We start from the raw sequence: 19,874 nt of genomic DNA, 5'->3' as shown, positions 1-19,874 counted from the left end.
ATGATAAGAATTGAAATAACATTTTCTTGAATTATGTAGATGATAAGAATTGACATAACATTCTCTTGAATTATGTAGACGACCAACCCTCCTAAACAAACCTCCACCACTATTTTTGATAAACAAACCTCCACCACTATTTTTAATCTTGTGAACCTTAAAACATCATTTCATTCTATATCGAAAATGACTGTAAACTTCTCCTATTGGTATGAGTGCTTGGGCGGTGAAACATAGAGTTCCAACGACAGGGTTATCACTAGAATTCGTGGCCCACACGACAAATAAAAAAGAAATTCAAAAAAATTGAAAAAACGCCTGTCCGCTTCTTTATCGTTGCTTATGGAGTGGATGAGTGACGTAAGTCTGTTGAATACAGGTTGCACGTTAATTTCACGAGGGCCCCACATCGTAGCTTGCAGCTGCAATTTCTTTCAGAGAGGGGATTCGGAAGAGCAGGTTCTTGTAATAACTATGGGACCGTGCAAATCTATAATTGCCAATCTAAGGTAAATACGCCTCTTTCCCAAGGAATCAATTTGTTGCTTTTTATTATAATGTCTGTTCTGGTGGACAGATGACGATAATGGCTTCCCACCTGCTCTCATCTTGGTTGGTCCGCTTTCAATTTCGGGGGAATGCGTGTATTGTGAAATGGTGTTTTATACTTTCGGTTGTTTTTCCTCGATCAGCTAACATATATCAGTATCGATGCCCAGGTGACAGTAATCTGCTCCATCAGAAACTGATACCATGATCAGATTGAGAATCCTCGATAACAGTGCGCTTTTGTTTTTGAAAATGCCCCAACCCAGGTGACCAGATACCCCCCTCACTGCTGCTGATTTGTTAATGCGGGTATGATGGATGAATATATATCAGGGTTCTGATGTTTTACTCTATTCTTTGTGCTGTCACTTCTGCATTGTAGCACAGGTATGACTGGTTCTCATTTGGGAGTGAAGGGGAATCTAGGTTTGATAGTTGATTTCTTGCACTCTGTCCTACCTTTTTTTGATGTAATCTGTTCATGTTCTTTTGGCCGATCCTGTTGTAACTTGCTATCCTGTTGTAACTTGCTTTATGCTTTCGGTAGATTACGGCACCAGTACGGATTGGTATAATCGATTGTCATTTGTAGTGGCATTGACCTTTTTTTTGTCATTTGGTGATGATTGGTAAAATTATCATATTTTAGGCTATAGAGATGCCATCAGAATCCTAGCAAGCCTCTGAAACAGCCTTGTTTCTTGAACAATAACTTGTAGTTTAATGGCAATGTGGATAATTTGTGAGACGCGGGTCTCAAATTTCTTCCTCTCTAGCAACATCAGCGCTCCTCTGTTAGCCATTTACTAGGTTGGCTATCACTTGGATCTTGTGCCTGGACGGCATTAGTGATTATCCATCCTAAGTTTCCATTGGATCTTGTGCATCGGCACCTATTATCAGAAGCTGAAATGCTGTTGTAAACCTACTGGTGCCTAGCCATAAATAAATATTTAACTTCGCAACAGCTACATAACGGCCTTGTTTTTTGAATTTGCTTCCAGATGAGGTGCCGGCGATTATATAATTATTTCGTTTCGGCCTATGTCTCTATAACTAAACCACTGTCAACTGCCCTTGGAGCTCTCACTCTGCAGAATCATTTCGCTCAAAGGAATTATGGCTTTGGATCAGGAGGACTGCAGAAACATGGGCATCAGTGTTTTTGCTATTTAGCGGTCCTTCTTCTCTTCATCTATAGTATAATCATCACATGCCATCGATTTTTTCATCCTCAGTTTCCTGGCGAGGGGTTTATTTCTTCTAGCCAACTCGATGCTGGAGTCAACCATGTCATTCAAGGGTATGGTTCAAACAACTGTGACATTTTCAGTGGGAAATGGGTTCCTGATAGTACATACCCTTTGTACACTGCCTCTGCCTGTCCTTTTGCAGAACTGGGTTTTCGTTGTCAGAACAATGGCCGGGAAGATAAAGACTACCTGAAATGGAGATGGCAACCCCTGAGTTGTGATATACCGAGGTAAATCTAAATAACCTCATTGGCAGTTTTAGCTTTTTTTAACTATGCACCACATTGGAAGACCACAATATCATATGATCTATCTTGTTCCATCTTTTATCATGCTGTATATCGTCTATTCTAATTTGTTAGAAATTTTTTGGCTGTAACTACATATGAATTTACAGTCCAACGACTTTTGGGTGAACACTTCAGTCATCATCAGGGAGCAATAAAGAATATGACTTATGTTAAATACAGTTACAGCCAAAATATTTTCTAACAAATATATAAAACTGTGAAAGCCTATATTCCAAGCTATTCTGTTTTACTATTTTAATTTTATTTCACATATAATCAGGAGCTCTGGAGTCTTGACTAGACTTAGTGTGGATGCAGGTTTAATGCACCTGATATCCTAAGAAGATTGCAGGGTTTGCGTGTTGTGTTTGTTGGAGATTCCATGGCCAGAACACAATGGGAGTCTCTTATCTGCCTTCTAATGCAAGGTGTAGCTGATACGCAGTCAGTTTATGAAGTAAATGGAAACAAAATTGCAAAGCGTATCCCATATTTGGGGGTCCGGTTTAGTACATTTAACTTCACCATTGAGTACTATCGGTCACCCTTTCTTGTACGCCAGGGAAGTCCGCCTAAACATGCACCTAGAAGGGTTCACTCCACTCTTAAGTTGGACAAGCCAGATGTTGCAAACAAAAAGTGGCATGAAGCAGATTTACTGATTTTCAATGCTGGACATTGGTGGACACCTTCCAAAACCTATGAAATGTAGGCATCTTTCTCCTCTTTCCACATTTTTTTCTTTGCATTAAAACTAGGTAAGTTTTTGGCAGCTTTATTTCAGCTTCTAGCTATTGTTTACTTATAGACGAGTCGTTGCAGAGATAATGGGGTGTGTTCTAATATGAATTTAATACTAGCCCGGGTCAAGACAAATACTGTGGATTATTATGATTTGGGATTGAGTAAGCTACTTCCAGGTGTTTTGCACCATGAACTGAGGAAACTATTGAAGGTGGAGTATACACATGGATACTAGGAGACATCAAGGAAAATGGTGCAGACCTTTAACATTACAATAACATGCTTTCAATCACAGAATGTATTTCCTCTGAAGTGCATAACCCTAGGCAACTAGAAAAGAACAGATGATACTTAACTATAGTTACAAATCGACAATGAATTTCAGTTAATGCTAATTATTGCCAGATAAGACAGACACACACCACTTTTAATTTTTAAGTTATTACTATCTGTGCCTGTCAGGGGTTACTTCGAATTTGCTGTTTAGTCACACTCTAGTGTTATGCCTTTTCTATCGGCCTTGTGATTTCTTGTAATTTCTATTTCTCATCACGGCCTTGTGATTTGTTGTAGTTTCTCATAAGTTGTAAATGTCTTGGGTGATGATAAGTCTAGGCATGTTTAATTTAATCAAGTCTGTTTGATTAAACCAAGGTCAGCTGAAACTCAGCACATGTTGCCAATCAATCTGTTTGATTATAGTACACATAAAATTCAGCCAGATTAATTGATAATAAAAATAACTGGCCACTAATTCCTGCAAATTCTTGTTGGAGAAAGCTTGGAGGACCCACACCAAAACTGATAGTTTGAATGATGCCCCACTCTTTCCTTGGTAATCCTTTTGACAGAAGAGAGAACACTGTCTGAAAAGCACAAACAGATTACGATTCAGCCATCAGTGAAGGTTTGTCTCCAGGTGTCCTCAGTCAAATTCTGAAAACAAATATTTACACCTGTTCTTTGACTTTCTCCCCAGTCTAGCAGCAAAAGAGTGATGAAAATTGGCCTTTGCGGGGCCATGACTGAGCTAATTCCAATGAAGTGTTAGCTGTTGGTTTCTTCAATTTAAATTTTAGTTGGGTTTGTTCGTTGAGATCTGCTTCTACTTGGTAATAGGTTTGTTTATCTCCTTATTTTTCCTTACAGTTGTAATACGATGCAGTGTTTTGATGGGGTAGTGCATATAGCAGAGCATGTGGGAAGACAAGTTAAAAATTATTGGCATACTGTACAACTATACTATGAAAGTATTAAGTAATATTACAATATTCATAAGGACTATTAAAAGGACCACCTAAGATAATTGTTTGTTTGCAAGAAATGCTAAGGTAGCAGAGGCTAAGGACTATTAAAAAGACCATTTAAGGTAATTGTTTGTTTGCAAGAGATGCTAGTGTGACAGAGGACAATCAGTTGAGAGATGGAAGAGATGCTGTAGCCTGGGTTGGGGTGAAAATGTTTTGGTGCATGTAAAATGGATTACGTTCTTTTACACCAGGTTTTGAATAGGCATGTATAAAGCCTTTTGGATTTGATAGCCTGTAGAGAGATCCTATTTCATTTCCGTATTGTAGTGTTTTTCATATGTTTTAATTGTTTTGGGACTTAAGGCTATTTCATGGAGAAGGTAATGACATTTAAAAGTTTGGCCAACTATAAGAATGTGCTGCCCACATTGAAATGCCACTACAAGGCAGAGCTGCAGCAATATAATGTTTGGCTAGCTTGCAGAAAAGAACAGCAAGCATTGCCTGTGTTGTCAAATGGATATGTTATAACGCTCAATGGTTATTATGAATTAATCATTGTTATGACTTCTTTATTTGAACCAGAACACATGGAAGAGTTTGTTCTTCTATATATATACATGGAAGAGAAGATATATATATATATATATATATATATATATATATATATATATATAGCCATAGCCAATGGCATTCCTCCTAGGCCAAGAAGCTTCAAAAAACAGCTATCCAGAATATGATCAGCAAATTATTATGTTCAAAAAAATGCAGAAAACTGATTCTTAATCTCAACAAAAAATTCATTATACATTTTCTGTACCAATAGCTTTCAACTTCCGAAAAAGTCACTATAAACCTTATATATAAGTCCTTTCATCCAATTATAACCATCAAGGTATCTCCATAAATATGAGTATGTGTTATATCCCTTTGCAAGGTGAAGTAATAGTTTTAAGGCCATTAGCTCAGCATAATTATTGGTCACAGAGCTTATACTAGCTGAAAAGGAAGTATGATGAACATGAGAGAGATAAAGTATTCCCCATGCTCCCCCCCTCTCCTGGAGGGATTTTCTTGAGCAGCCTTGTCAAGAAAGCCCATGGCAAGTCGAATTGGATAATAATCTTAGGTCGTTGGGGCCTTTGTGAAGTGTCCTGGATATTGTGAAAAGAATCCATAATGGCTAAGCTCTGAACTGCAATTTTTATGAAGGTACCATATTTTAAAAAATAGCATGATTTCTCTCTAGCCAGACCCCGACACAACAGTAAGAGGAAGGGCTCTGTGATGTTTTTTGTGTTGGGCTGAACTACATTTTTAGGCCTTCTTTGAAAGAGAGTCCTTCCCAGATATAAGACTGATCCTCATGATTACGAATTTCTGCCCACACAACCTGTATGAAATGACAATGAAGGAAGAGGTGATCCACATTCAGTATTTTGTGGGCACAGGGAGCATTTGGGGTCCCTGAAAAGAACTTTTCTGAAGGTTGTCCCAAGTCAGTGCTTTATTGCAGAGGAGGAGCCACATAAAGTTAAAAGAGTATTGCTTTCGGAGGGCATTTCAATTTCCATAGTTCTTTTTCCACCAGGGATCGGATGTGGGCAGATGTCCCTATGCCATACAAAGATAGCCAGTTTTGGGGGTGTATCCCTAGTGTGATTATGCACCCATATAGGTTGATCTGGCTGATCAGAGAGAGAGAGACTAATGATTGTTGTAGAGACTAATTGAATATTTTCCAGGTCACAATATGGTGTCCTTCCAACCGAAGTTCAGCGGCAGTAGCCCAGAGTTGAGATCCCTGAATGAAGTCCTGGCAAGAGATTTGGTTTAAAAAGAGAAATCCTTCCCTGTTAAGCCTAGAAATTAATTGGTCTGACAGTGTGTGATTATTTTGGCTGCCAATCCAAGGGTCCTTCCCTATGAGCACCTGTGTTCTGTCACCAATTTTCCATCTGAGTCCTTGTTTGATGAGGGGAAAGGCCTGATTAAGGGCTTTCCATATTATAGAGCCATTCCTTCATGATTTCAATGGAGACTTGATCAATCTGAATTGGAAAGAGGACTGATATATTTCTGATGCTTTACACTGGCCCAGAGTCCAAATCATGGATCAGACGCCAAACATTCTTTGCAGCAAGATCTTTTGAGAACCAGGATAGGTGTATTTTTACCCCCACACTCCTTGAATTTTTGGCAGGTCTATAGATTTCCAGGAAGCTAATACAAAGGATCTTTTTTCTGCCTTTCTATCCCAAAGAAAACAAAGGGATATCTGTATAATTTTATCTAATATCCCCCTCAGAATCCAGGCCAAAGAAGCCCAATATACTGGAATTGCCTCTACAACAGACTTCACAATTACTGACCTGCTTGCACAAGAGAGTCATCTGTTATACCAAATATGATTTTGTTTTTCGATTTTAGCCAGTAGCCATGCCAATCCGATTTTAGATATTTGTTTGGCTTGAGAATATAGCCCAGATATTTAAAGCCTTCCTCAATGTCTGCAAGCTGGAGAGAAAGAAGATTTTCAATTGCTAGAATATCTTTATCAGATAAAAGCCTCACCAGAACACGGAAGATTTTGATCTATTAATGACCATCCCAATAGCATTGAGAATATGTCTAGTAGATCTTTTAAATGCTTCAGATGCCTTAAATTCCCATATGAGAAAAACAAAATATCATCTTCAAAGAACAAATGCATTAAGAAGCAGTTTTGACCGATGGAGACGCCCTTAATTATTTTGACATTTTGCATCGTTTATTAGTCTACTGAGGACTTCAGTCACTGATACAAAGAGCAAAGGAGAGAGGTTTCATCCTTGGCGCAATCCTCTTTCTGCATTAAAAGGAGACAAAGCTGCAGCATTTATCAGAAGGGCAAAGGAAGTAGTGCTGATGCAATTTAGGGCCCAGGTGGATGAGGAGAAGCCTAAGGTAAAGTTGACACAATCCCAGGCGGATGAGGAGAAGCCTAATGTAAAGCTAGCTAACTCTGCCATTAGCCTTTTAAAGATACACCTTAGATCATTGCTTTCTGATATCCCATTTTAATAGAGTGTAGATCTTATTGAGCCAAACTGCTTCGTGAATTGGCCTCCCTCTGAGAAATCTGAATTGCTCGGGAGAAATATTTTCAGAGAGGGCATCCTTAAGATGAAGGGCAATTAATTTTGATATGGTCTTATAAATAGAGTTGTAGAGGGAAATGGCTCTGAACTGATCAAATGAAGAGGGATGGTCGGCTTTGGGAATGAGTTCAATGATGTTAGTATTGAAAGGAGCTAAAATTTTGCTAGTGGTCATGGAGTGTTTGATATCCTTGGGCAGATCTTCTCCAATAAAATTGTAGCATTTAAGAAAGAATTCTATCGGAAGCTGATCAGGACCTGGGCTTTTCCCTAGGCAACTATGGAGGACCTTTTCCAGTTCTTCCTTTGAGAATTCCGCCATAAGCCTCTCATATTCTTCCTGAGCTATATGACCAGTGGTAGCCCTCAATTTTTCAAGGAGTAAAGATTTGAAGTGCCTTGCCTTCATTTGCGAAGTCTGAGAAGGATGTTGTGAGAGATCCATCTGCCCGGGATATATTCCAAATGTTATTTATGGCTTTACTATGATTGGCAAAACAATGAAAAATTGTGTTGTCATCACCTGCTTGCAATTTTTGAGCACGACCCTTTGTTCTTCATTCCTTCTCTCGGACAAGAAGAATTTCCTACACTCATACTCCAAGATTTTTAGCTGAGACTGAGAAATATATAAAAGGACACCCTCAGCTTCTCTGTCTAAGCAGTTCTTTATCAAAGCCCAAGAAAATGGTAGCTGCTTTACCCCTTTTTAGATTTGCTTGAAATTGGATCGGAGGTGATGCTTTGTCTGCAAAATTGTGGGGTCTTCAAATGTTTTTGATGGCCTGATAAAAGGACGGATCTTCAAACCAATGTAGGTTTTTTTGAAGGGACTTGGAGGCTGTGGATAGGAAGAAATCATTTCTAAGATGATGAGACAGTGGTTTGAATCATTGCCCACTAAGATCCACTGACAAAATCTTAATTTAGTTTTAAGGATTGATTTGGAGATAAGAAAGTGATCCAATCTTTTGGCAATCCTTGCCTCCCTAGCTTTGTTGTTTCTCTAGGTGGGCAAAAGTTTAGGTGATTGTATGCCTAGAAGCCCTATTTCTTTCAAGTGGTTCAACATAAAATCTGCTATAGAATCAGGATGAGCAGAAAAGCCCCATATTTTAGATGACCCCAAAGTGAAGTTTAGATCTCCTCCAATAATAATCTGACCAGATTGTATGAGGATTCTTTGTGGTGATTTCACAAAATTCCTTCATATATATGTATGGACCATACAAATTGAGACAATTTTTGGACATGTTCAGGTCTAGTGAATGAAACTCTGTTGCCAGACCCAATTCAATTGACCATGCAAACAAAAGCTTTAAAACATCCTTCAACCATCTCGAGATAAGGCCTCCTAATCTGCTAGACACATCCAAGGCTAAAAATTCCCAATTTGGAAGAGAATCCTTAATTAACTTTACAACTTTGTCACCATCCATCATAGTTTCTTCAAGAAAAAATATCTGGGGAGAATGGATCCTCACGAAACTCTTTATAGCCAACATTTTGGTAGGATTGGCTAATCCTCGATATTTCAAAGACAACATCTTCATAGAGGAAACTTTAAAGGGGTTGATGCTCTAAGGATCCTGATAATGGATTTTTATTTCCCTATTCTAAGTTCTGCATTTGTGTGATGTTGTGTGACAGAAAGATGTGATTTTCGCCCTCGAATAGGGGTTTTGCTTGTGGGTCTTTGATGCGTCACAAATTGCATGCAAGGGTAGAGTCAAGTAAGAGCTCCCCCAAAGTTTTCTACTTCGAAAAGTGGTGATCTTTGATTTTGATTGGAGATTGTAACTAGGAATAGAGACTATTGGGGGAGGCTCCACCTCATGTGGATGAGTGGAAAGGAGGGAATGAGGAGGTTGGATTAGAAAAAGACATAATTGAAAGAGAACAGGGGGGATGAGAGAGGAAAGGGAAGACATGAGAGATTTCTTAGGTGGTCTCCAATAGGGTGAGAAGGAGAGGGGGAACCTAGGGATGTGCCATGAAAAATGAATAAATCAACATAAAGAGAAGCAAAGGGTTGAATACGAGATTCCATACTTGAGAGGGGGGGGGGGGCTCTGAACCTCCAAAGCATCTTGCTAGGAAGATGAAGGGCTTCCAATTGGACAAGTAGGAACTACTGACTTGGACCTCCTAGAGGGGATTTGAAACTCCTTATCCAAGACCTCCTTGGGAACCCATTTTTGCCTTTTTTGGAGAGTGAGCAATCCTTTCCCAAATGTCCATAGGTGTGACATCCACACTTGAAGGGTATACCTTCATAATCCAAAGATTGCTTATGGACAAGGACCCCAAATGTAATGGAGATAGCATCCACCAAGCCTTTTGGAAAGATTTATCCCCGCCAGAATATGTGCCATACCCATGTAACTGGCTTGCAAGTATGAGAAGTCCACTCTGTAGAAAAACCCCAACAATCTCCCAATCTCTTGGAAGACATTTGTTGACTAGAAGATAAGTGGAATCCTAGAGTTGGACCCAAAATTGGGATAATTGTCAACTTCTCCAACCTTGCTTCGAAATCAATTGTCCATTTTTGGTGAAGAGCACTTTAGAGCCCCACTGCCATTGAGACTTTCGAGTTTACTGCTCTTGATGTAATGACCCATCCTAGGATCTTGGTAAAATTGGAGGTGTACTCACCCCTATTATCTGACCTCAAGACCTTGATATTCTCTATTGTCTGGTTCTCCATCTCGGCCTTGAATTCCTGGAGTTGATTGAAGGCCTCATCCTTGGTCTTCATGAAGAAGATCTAGGTTTTCCTAGAATAGTCATCAATGAACGTGACATGGTGTAGTGCTCCCTGCACTGATGCCACTTACATTGGTACATACTACACACACGTCTAAATGGAAGAGATCCAAGATCCGCTTGGATGTATTCGCTACTTAGAAAAGCATCCTTGGCATTCTTGCCAAGTGCACACCTACACATGACCTGTTGCTTAATACTGAAATCTGTGAGACCAATGTTGATCTCCCTAAGGATCGACAACACCTTATAGTGTGGGTGTTCTAACCTCTTGGGCCACAAATTCCACAGGTTGTCACTGTTGTGTACCAAAGCTTGAACAAGTTTTCCCTCTCCAACCTTGATCACTACTGTGGTTCCGGGCTGGTATCCTTTGGACAAACAAGCACTTGCCCATTTATGAACGTGGCCTTATATCTCTGTCCTCCATCACTGAGACTGAGCGCAAGTTCTTCTTTAGCCCTGGTACAAACAACACCTCCTTGTCTTCCAATGTTCCTCTTGAGTTGAGCTAGAACTTAATGGTTCCCTCTCTCTTCATTGCATACTTGGCATCATTACCAAGCTCCACATATATAGCTTGAGTGGGCCTAATGGTCAAGAGCATGTGTTTCCTCCTAAGAGGTCACAGGTTCAAAACCAGAGGGGGGTAGAGTATATATGCCTTCGTAGATTTAGCAGTCAAATAGCTGTGTGGAGGTGGGTCCCTTGTCCCACAAACAAGGGGGTCTCATACACCAATTTGGTGTCTGGCTTGGCTGTGACCTTAAAATTGGATAATAATAAAATAATAAACCCCCAAGTCTTTCTTCGTCAGACTACTAAACAACTCCCATGTTTTTGTCTTATGGTGTGATGCACCATTGTCCAAGTACCAAGCACTCTTGGTGATCGTGTTGGTAGATAGACAAGAGACCAATGAGAAGTTCTTCAACTTTGTTGCAAACACATCAAGCTGTACCTCTGCTGATGCTTCTATTTGCTGTGACTTCCCATTCCCCTTCTTCGACTCTGGACACTGATGCTTGGTGCCCATTCTTGTGGCAAATGAAGCACTTGAGCTTGATCAAGTCCTTCCCGGCTGTGATCCTTCACTATTACCCTTGGAACCCTTCCCTTTGCCCTTGTTGGCCTGGTTGACCAGGGCTAATTTCTCCTCTCCATCTCTTTGCTTGTTGGCTTTAAACTCCTCCCATGCCTCTTCCTGGATGCAATCATTCCAATCCGTTTCCCAGTTGGGAAGTTTTTCGTGAGCATATACTCCTTTGTCAAATGGTCCCATGGCTTGGTGAATCCATTCGGTGCCACATTGACGAGTTATTTCTCATCCACTTTTCTGCCAATGGCTGCAAGCTGATTCCGTATCTGGGTGATCTTCATGAAATCACTGGTAACGTTATCAAACCTCAATATCTGGATGAATCTGAGCTTGCTCCTCAAGATCATCTTCCTGTTCATGCTGTCACTCTAGAACAGGTCCACTAGAGCGTTGAACATCTCTCTAGTCAATTACTTCTTTGCTAAGTGCCAGATCAAATTATTCTTTAGTGTCCATGATAATCCGATGGGCTCTGATGTCCTTTACATGAGCCACCTTATCTGCCGGATTTGTTGGTTGAGGAACAAATTTTCTGCAAATTCCCAACAGTCATGTTCCTTCAACAACAAGGTGACCCTTACCTTCCAGGGCAGGAAGTTAGATGCTCCATCCAACCGGTCTTCAAACTTGATATTGGTAGTTGCCATTTTTAGATCTAATAATCATGCCTTGTGCTAAGTCTTTCTAGCACCCACAAGACTAATAAATGCTGTGAATGATTGTGGATTCTCTGTTTTACTTCCTGGTTGTCTCAGTTTCTGTCATCTCTGGTGGATCAACCATATCTATGCCAAATTTGACTCTTATGTGGAATGATTTGTTTCTGCCTTAACAAATGAATGTACCTGCTAGTCCCTTTGACCTACTTTTGTGGTCTCTTGTGTTGACACTCGTAATATTTTCTTATCTCTATAGTGTTGTTTTAGCCTTTAGGGATCATCTTTATCAAGTAGTAGGAATAAATTTCACACCCATTTAACAGAATGGCAATAACCTGCTTAGCAAGCAACAAAATTTAAACCAAAAGGGATTATCATACTCTTTGAAAGAGTTTTTAACAGAGTGGTAACAACCTACTTTTCAAATATATTTCTGATTTCCAGTTGTGGAAATCAGTGTCACAGTTGGTTAAGGGCCTAATCTGCTGTACTACAGATTCGAGTTCTAGAGTTATGTCCCAGGAAACTTGTTTTATATTCTTTCTATAGCCTTGAAAATGTATACTAGCACGTGTCTGAACCTGGATGGTTTTCTGTTTCTTTCGTTTGCCCTTATTTCCTTTTAATGTGTATACTGCGTGGGGGGGAGGGAATGGGGTATATGTGGTATGTGCATAGAAGTTCTGTAAGCATGTTTTCTGGATTTTTGATAGGAATCTACTAGCATTTTATCACACTAATCCTGGAAACACCTGGATCCAGACAGGGGGTGTTACTTCCAGGTAGGTGACTCTTTGAAGTTGGGCATGACAATTCGTGATGCTTATCGGAAAGCAATAAGTACCTGGGCTTCATGGGTGGAAAGTACTGTCAATACGAGCAGAACCCATGTATTTTTCCGCAGTTTTGAGCCTTCCCATTGGAGGTAAGTAGATTTCTGTACAGTTTGAACTTTGTTATCATTAAGATGAAGCTTTGCTAAGGTGGATGAATCTAACCGCTTATTCCTGGCGTCTTTTAATATAATGCATACAAAGCGGAACATATGTTAGGGAATTACTAAATACTGTAATTTGCAGGAACTCTTTTACTACAAAAGTATGCAAGGTGAGCAAATACCCTATATCGGATCCTGGAAATCTTGGGAAGTATCCTCTGTCTCAGATATTGGTGGATGTTGTAACACGCATGAAAGTTCCTGTTACAGTTCTCAATGTTACAACATTATCTGCGTATCGAAGTGACGCACATGTTGGTCAGTGGAGTGATATGCCCTCTGTGCCAGACTGTAGTCATTGGTGTCTTCCTGGAGTACCTGACATGTGGAATGAGCTTCTTTTTGGCTATCTATTGATGGAAGGACGAGGAGTCTGGGGAACAGATATTACGCTGTAGGAAAAGCAGCAGGGAAATTCCTTCTGTTATATCATAAATCTGTAACATTCTGAATGGTCATTGTGTTGCTATATCGTAAAAGCTTTTAATGGTGGCCTTCCGATTTTCTTTCTTTGAGTTGAGCTATTCAGGCATCTGGTGATAAAAAAAAATTTAACACAACCTTTTCATTTTTACAAACAATCGTGGTTCAATTTATTTAATTTGTAAAATGTGATCAGTATTTTTGTACATATTGAATTGGTGGTTGCAGTTCACTATAAATGAGAATTGATGGGACAAACAAGGCGAGGGTGATGGCATCTTCTTTGCTATCTATAATTATTGATGAGTCTTGTATTGTTGAAGGGATATGCTAAGGATCCGACATGTAGTTATGCTTGTTTCATAAAAACACCCCCTTACAAGGATTGAAACTAAAGACCGTTCTCTGATTAAGAACTAAAGATATTGTGTAATAATTTTTTTCAACAAGATGGCCCGGTAATTCATGGGAACTGAAAAATTATGAACACTTGAAATCAAGCAATACATCCACTACATCAACTGAGCATATACGTTTTTTTGCAAATCACAGTTTTAACTTTGAAAACCCTGAGTGGCTTAGAGGAAAAAATAGATGATGATTAGTGGGTAGATTGCAAGTACTTGGTTATATTTAATATTGCACCTATTATAGAGGTTATTCATCCCACAGACTCAGATCCTCCCAGTCTTAAAAAAAATCATGAGATCTTTGACAACATGATGGATCAAGCTATAGCTACCTGCTATTGGTGGGACCTTTTGGTATAGTTTCACACACAGTAGATCCAAATACCTTCAAAGGAGATGGTATAGGATGAACAAACCACTTCACATTGTTGTATATGCACTTAATTGTAATCGGTATATGGAGAGGCTTGGTAGAGTGTCTATTAGATTTCATGAAGCCAGATTGGATTTAATGTTCGATAAAATTTCTCAGAATAGAAATAAAACTAATTTCTTCAGATATTAAATTTTATAACAAAAAAATATCTGGATTCCTAACTCAGTTATGCACAGCAGAAATAAAACAGAAAACCAAGCACATAAAAAGTTATTCGACACAGTTTTTACCCTGGAAACCCCAATGTGGGAAATCCAACAAACTTGTGCTTTTTATTCAGCTTCAGAAAATTGGTTACAACTCTTTTTTCGGGATTTAACAACAGCAAATAGCTTAGAAATTTCAGCTCTTCGACACAACAAAAAATAGCTGTACAGTTTGATGCAAATCGATTTGTATGGCCCAACCAATCAGTCCACAATTCAGCCTTCTTCAGCCCACACAGATATCCAAATCGGTCCTAGCAAATTGGCTTGATCCTTGCTCAATCAAATTGATCGGTATGACTTGGTATTTCGACCTCCATAAGTCTGTTTGCTGCCCTCGAAAGATAGCCTCTTTGCTGATTCAAACAATATTGTTGCTTCGATCCCCTGTTATTGTTGAATGCCCAACTCTTTTGCCAAATTGAACTGATCTCTCCAACAACCCCTTTCTCTCTTTTATAATTTTCTAACATAATTTCCAAGTGATGGAGGGTTGGAATTGCTCTTTCATACTTGAGATCAATGATCATGATATAATTTTCAGTTGACCTCTTAACCTTTTAAAAAAAGTGGTCAGTAAAATAAAAAAATTAAATTATTGATTCTATACCTAAGGTCCAAACTTAGAGAATATCTAAATAATTCAATTGTGAGAGAAATTTGGTTATTTGATGCATATCATGGCACTTGACCATTGCAGAATCACCTTCCAAGCTACATTTTCAATACTCCCTCTTAGCAAGAAAGGTGTTCTGCACCACCTCCCACTTATTTATGAAGAATGTAAATTTGTTCTTGATCAAAGCCTTGGCCAGAGTGTTTGCACCCTGGTCATTTGTTGGTACATAATGTAGCTTCATTATCCCCTTCTGCACAAAATCTTGAATGAAGTGGTACCTTATCTGAATGTGTTTTGACTTGTCATGAAACCCCAGATTCTCCAAGAGCTTGATACAACTTTGATTGTCACAATAAATCAAAGTTGGTTCCATCTCCTGATCAAGTAACCCATTGAAAAGTTTTTGAAGATATTGCCTCATAAATTGCCAAGCTAGCAACCATGTATTTGACCTTAGTAGAACTTAGTGCAACTGACTTCTGCATCTTGCTGAACCAAGAAACTACCCTCAATTGCAAGCTGAAACAACACCCTATTGTACTACCTACCCATTCAATGTCATTGTACCCCTCTACCTTCAATCCATCCATTTGAGTATATTTCAGCCTGTAATCCGTTGTGCCTTGAAAGTATATCAACACATGTTTTGTAGCCACCTAAGGAACTTGCTTGAGCTCCATTATAAACTGACTGAGTGTAATTGATTGCATAACAAATGTCTGGTCTAGTGTTAATTGAGTACATGAGAGAGGCAATCAATTGTCTATATAATGTAGGGCTCATCGCCTTTGATATGGAAGCATCGATATTCTTCTAAGAAATCACTAGTGGCATAGACATGGGTCTACTGTTCATCATCTTGAATCACTTCAAAATCTCAAGTGTATACTTCCCCTTCCCTAGGGAGATCTTCCCATGCTTTTGCCACATCTCCAAGCGCAAAAAATAATGGATCAAACCTAAATCCATCATATCGAATTCTATTTCCATGTCCCTCTTGCATTATGTTATAAGCCTCTCGCAACTTGTGAGAAATAAGTCATCTACATACAACACCAAAATGTGACGCTCACCCTTGACCTAAATGTAATACAAGTTTGGGTCTACCTCACTCTTGGTGAAGTCCATGCCTTGTGACTAGTTGTCAATCCCGGGGAACCTTGCCTTGGGAGCTTGCTTGAGTCCATACAACGCTCTCTTTTTTGCACTCATGGGAATTCCTTCCATGCACCTCAAAACCTTGAGGCCGTTCATTGTAAATCTCTTCCTCAATCACACCATTTTAGGAGGGCCACCTTCACATCCTTTTGTTGAATACTCCAATTCATCTGCGTTGCAATAGAAATTGTTGCCTTGATGGATGAGTATCTAGCTACTAGGGCGAAGGTTTCATTGTAGTCAATCCCTTTCTTATGTGATATTGCCTTAGCCATAAATTGGGCTCCAAACTTTTCCACACTGCCATTTGCAACATGCTTAATCTTGTAAACCCATCTAGAGCCAACCATAGATTTGTCTTTTGGTTGTGGCACAACCTCCCAAACCTTGTTCTTCATGATGGAAGAATACTCTTCCAACATGACTTCTTTTAATATTCCAATAGGAAAATTACCCTTAAGGTTGAAAAGAACACATGAATCTTCTAATTTCAAACAGAGATGATATTGAATGCACAATAGTGTAAACAAGTAGTTGATTTTACCAACACTATTAGTACATAGCATGCTACAAATTCACAATCTCACTTCTGATGTTGTTACTCATACAAACTTAGTTGTAAAGTACTCATCAATTTATAAATAGTGGCAATCTTCTATTGAATGCACCAACAATATACTCAAGGATTACAACATTAGTTAATCTTATCAATAACAATGTACATTTGGCTAATTCAACACCTAAATAAGCAACTTACAAGATCATCAATTTCCTTGTTGCCTCAGGGGACACCTTAACAATGTCCTTCACTACTCAAATTGTACCTCATGGACTTTGCCACTCCAAAATACCATATCAAACCTTTACTGCCTCGGTAGATATCATAACAGGCTTTGCTGTTGCCTCGCTACTCCCATAAATGCTTTAACAAGCCTTGTTGTTTCCCTAACATACCTTGTTGCTTCCTAGAGAAGCCTTAATTGATCTTTGACGCCCCAACAATGCCTTAATAAGTCTCACTGCTATTTATAGATGCCCTAATAGGCCTCGTTGCTACCAAGAGGTACCCTAGCAACCTATGTTGCATGCCTAAAGATGCCTCAAGCCCGTGCTGCTGCCCCAAGTTTTCCTGAGAAACCCTTACTACCATAGATTAAGTCTCAAAAATTATTTCACTACCACAAATATGACCCTAAAGATGAGTTGCTACCATAAAAAATACTTCAGGAGTAGCCCACAACCACATAAGGTTTTACTCAAATCCTTGCTACCTTAGATTTCCAAGCTGGGAGTGGCCTCAGAAACCCTCATTGCCTAGAGCAATGCCTCAAAAGTCCACACTGTCATAGAATTATGCCTCATGAGCCCACATTGCCACATAAAATCCCTTAAAGATACGTTGTTGCTTCAGACACTGTCTCAAGAATGATTCTCTACCAGGTAATGCCTTAGAACCCTTGCTACCACAAAATTATTGCTTTAGAAACCCTTGTTGCTACAAAATGTATGAATGTTGCCTAAGAAATTATGTTAAACATAGTAAAAAGAAAGATGGATTAACTATGGTGGTATCTTTCACCACCAAAGCCAACCAAAGCGAAGGGGTCTTAAAACTCTCCAAGAGCCTCAGTGAAAAAAATAAAAAAGAACCACAATCCATGATGATCAAAATGGATCTCCTCCCTTCTTTTTATAGATTTCCTTTGTGTTTTTTCCCTCTTAATTTAAATTTTGAATGGCTCCCAAATATTCCTTCATTTGCCCCAAATTTCCTTCTATTGCAAGTTTCCTTCCATTTACCCAAATTATCTAATGTTACCCAAATAACATAAAAAATGGGTTCCCCCCTTTACAAATGGCTATAGTCTACGGGGTTAAATAGACTACACCTTTCATGGGCAATTTAATTAGAAGAGGACATTACACATCCATCCACACTTGATGCTTGGATGCTTCATGAACGCTGCAAGGCTCGACCTCAATCAACTCACTCACTAATGCCATATAGCTTGAATTCTTTGTGGTGCCTTGTTCTAATTGATTGAACATCTAGTACCCATGTACTCTTGTGAATCTCTTAGTGTTTTCGTTGCCCATTGGCCCTCTTCCTTTCTATGTTGGAAGTTTGAGCCTGAGAGAGAGGAACCCTTTGCTCCTTGTCCCGCTCCTCTTGCTTGATGTGTTCATTTAGCTCACTGCCATGTGTCATAGTATCATGCAAAGTCTGCACTGCTTCTATCTTTGGTGTCACCTACTCCTGAACCTCCATTGTAGAGGAATATGTGTTGCAAGACTTCTTGAGAGCCCTATTTTCCTCAAACCTTACATCCTTCCGCAACACTGTTTTCCCAAGTGCTGGAATATATATCTTGTAGGATTTTGAAGTTTCATTGTACCCCATAAGAATTCCTTTCTTTGCAGTAGGTTTCAATTTGGTTCTCTTCTTTGATGGAACATGACAATATATTAGACAACCAAAGATATGAATATGTTACAAATTTGGCTTCATCCTTGTAAAAACCTCCTTATGTGTCAACTTTCCCAACATCTTATGTGGACTCCGGTTCTGCAAATAAATAACGATATTGCAAGCCTTTGCCCATAAAAACATAGGCAGTGCTTAGTGTTGAATAATGTTGTCATTGATGCCAACGTTAGTCTTTGAATGCTCTTAATATATGTACGTGTATTGCGTTGGTTGAAACAACGTAAACTTTGAAATGAGAATTGATACGATTACCCATTTTTGTGAAGTAGCATAAAAATCAACCGATTTTGAAAAGTGCTGATTTAAAAATATATATATATATAAAACATAGTTTTTGACACTTCAATTTTTTTTTGTACATTATTTTTAACATAGCGATTTTCAGGTTGATTTGAAAAAGTGTTGATGTAGCTGCAATCCCTTTTTTTAGAAGACTTATTTTTTGACTTTAAATTTTTTAATGTGTTAAATGTAAATAATTATTTTCTAAATTTATTTTTTGAAGTAATATTTTTCTTCATATTTTTTTGTTATTTCGTAGTGTGATTTTTAGTTTTTTGCATAGTTAAAAAAAAGATCGACATTTTAAAGTTTCGATATTCTACTTATTTATATATCATTATTTATTTTTTCAATGCACATCAAATAATTGTCTCTAAAAAACAATAATTTTTAACAATCGGCATAAAAATACACATTTTAAACATAAATATAACAAAAAAAATTACACATTTTGAGATTTTTTGGCTAAAAATGACATGTCAACATTACAATTTTTATAGGGAAATAAAAAAATGGTTATATATATATATATTATGAATTTCATGTCAAAAAATAATAATAATTACAATTTTTTTATTTTTATTTTTATTTTATTTTATTTTTTCTAAAAATAACGATTCACATAAAAATTAGAGTGAAAATCACATAATACAAATATTGAACCTATAACAACATTAACTGAATACTTGTTCTTCTCATAAAATGTCAAAGTCAAAACATTAAAAGTATAACTAATTTATAGTTACAAAAATGAGCTTGATTTCCAAGCACAACTTAAATTTAATCAATAATATTACGCAATCCATACTCTTCATCTTTTAGAGTTTCATCATTGTCTTCTTTCACAATATTTTCCGCTTCAGTTTGCTCATTTTCATCTTTTGATGGATTTTTGATGTTTGTGAATCTCCCAATGTATTCCAACCATTCCATCTAATGGTGGTTGAACTTCCTTTGCCTTTTTTGCCACATGTGATTCATTAAAATCTCATTTTTTCAATCCAATTTCTTGCATTACATCTTGAAGAAATTGAAGAACATTAATTTTCTGTTGAATATATTTGCACTGTACTGGGATTTTTTCAATGGCAATGCAATTTCT

At 38.3% G+C, this 19,874-nt stretch overlaps 1 protein-coding gene across 2 annotated transcripts; it reads left to right on the top strand.

Moving 5' to 3' along the window:
- Positions 1-260: 260 nt before the first annotated feature.
- On the top strand, positions 261-13,381 carry LOC149204154 (protein trichome berefringence-like 7). 2 transcript variants are annotated; one of them, XM_089394649.1, is made up of 5 exons: positions 261-509; positions 1,554-2,032; positions 2,411-2,800; positions 12,520-12,678; positions 12,833-13,381. In XM_089394649.1, the coding sequence occupies exons 2-5, from the start codon at positions 1,554-1,556 to the stop codon at positions 13,146-13,148; spliced, it is 1,344 nt and encodes a 447-aa protein (XP_089250775.1). In that variant the 5' UTR covers positions 261-509; the 3' UTR covers positions 13,149-13,381. The 2 variants fall into 2 exon arrangements, with proteins under 2 accessions (XP_089250775.1, XP_089250774.1); XM_089394648.1 differs by lacking the exon at positions 261-509 and adding an exon at positions 520-936.
- Positions 13,382-19,874: the final 6,493 nt, after the last annotated feature.

The sequence above is a fragment of the Pinus tabuliformis genome, chromosome 1_2, assembly GCF_031772625.1.
Source record: "Pinus tabuliformis cultivar Carrire ecotype Pingquan chromosome 1_2, CPIR1, whole genome shotgun sequence".
NCBI lineage: Eukaryota > Viridiplantae > Streptophyta > Pinopsida > Pinales > Pinaceae > Pinus > Pinus tabuliformis.
Note: the sequence above shows the minus strand (reverse complement) of the source record. Positions and strands in the feature narration are given on the sequence as shown.

Coding starts and splice junctions, on each gene's coding strand:
- LOC149204154 (XM_089394648.1), top strand. CDS start 868: ATGAATATATATCAGGGTTCTGATGTTTTACTCTATTCTTTGTGCTGT. Junction 937..1,553: donor ACTTCTGCATTGTAGCACAG/GTATGACTGGTT, acceptor ATTTGCTTCCAG/ATGAGGTGCCGGCGATTATA. Junction 12,679..12,832: donor TTTGAGCCTTCCCATTGGAG/GTAAGTAGATTT, acceptor TGTAATTTGCAG/GAACTCTTTTACTACAAAAG.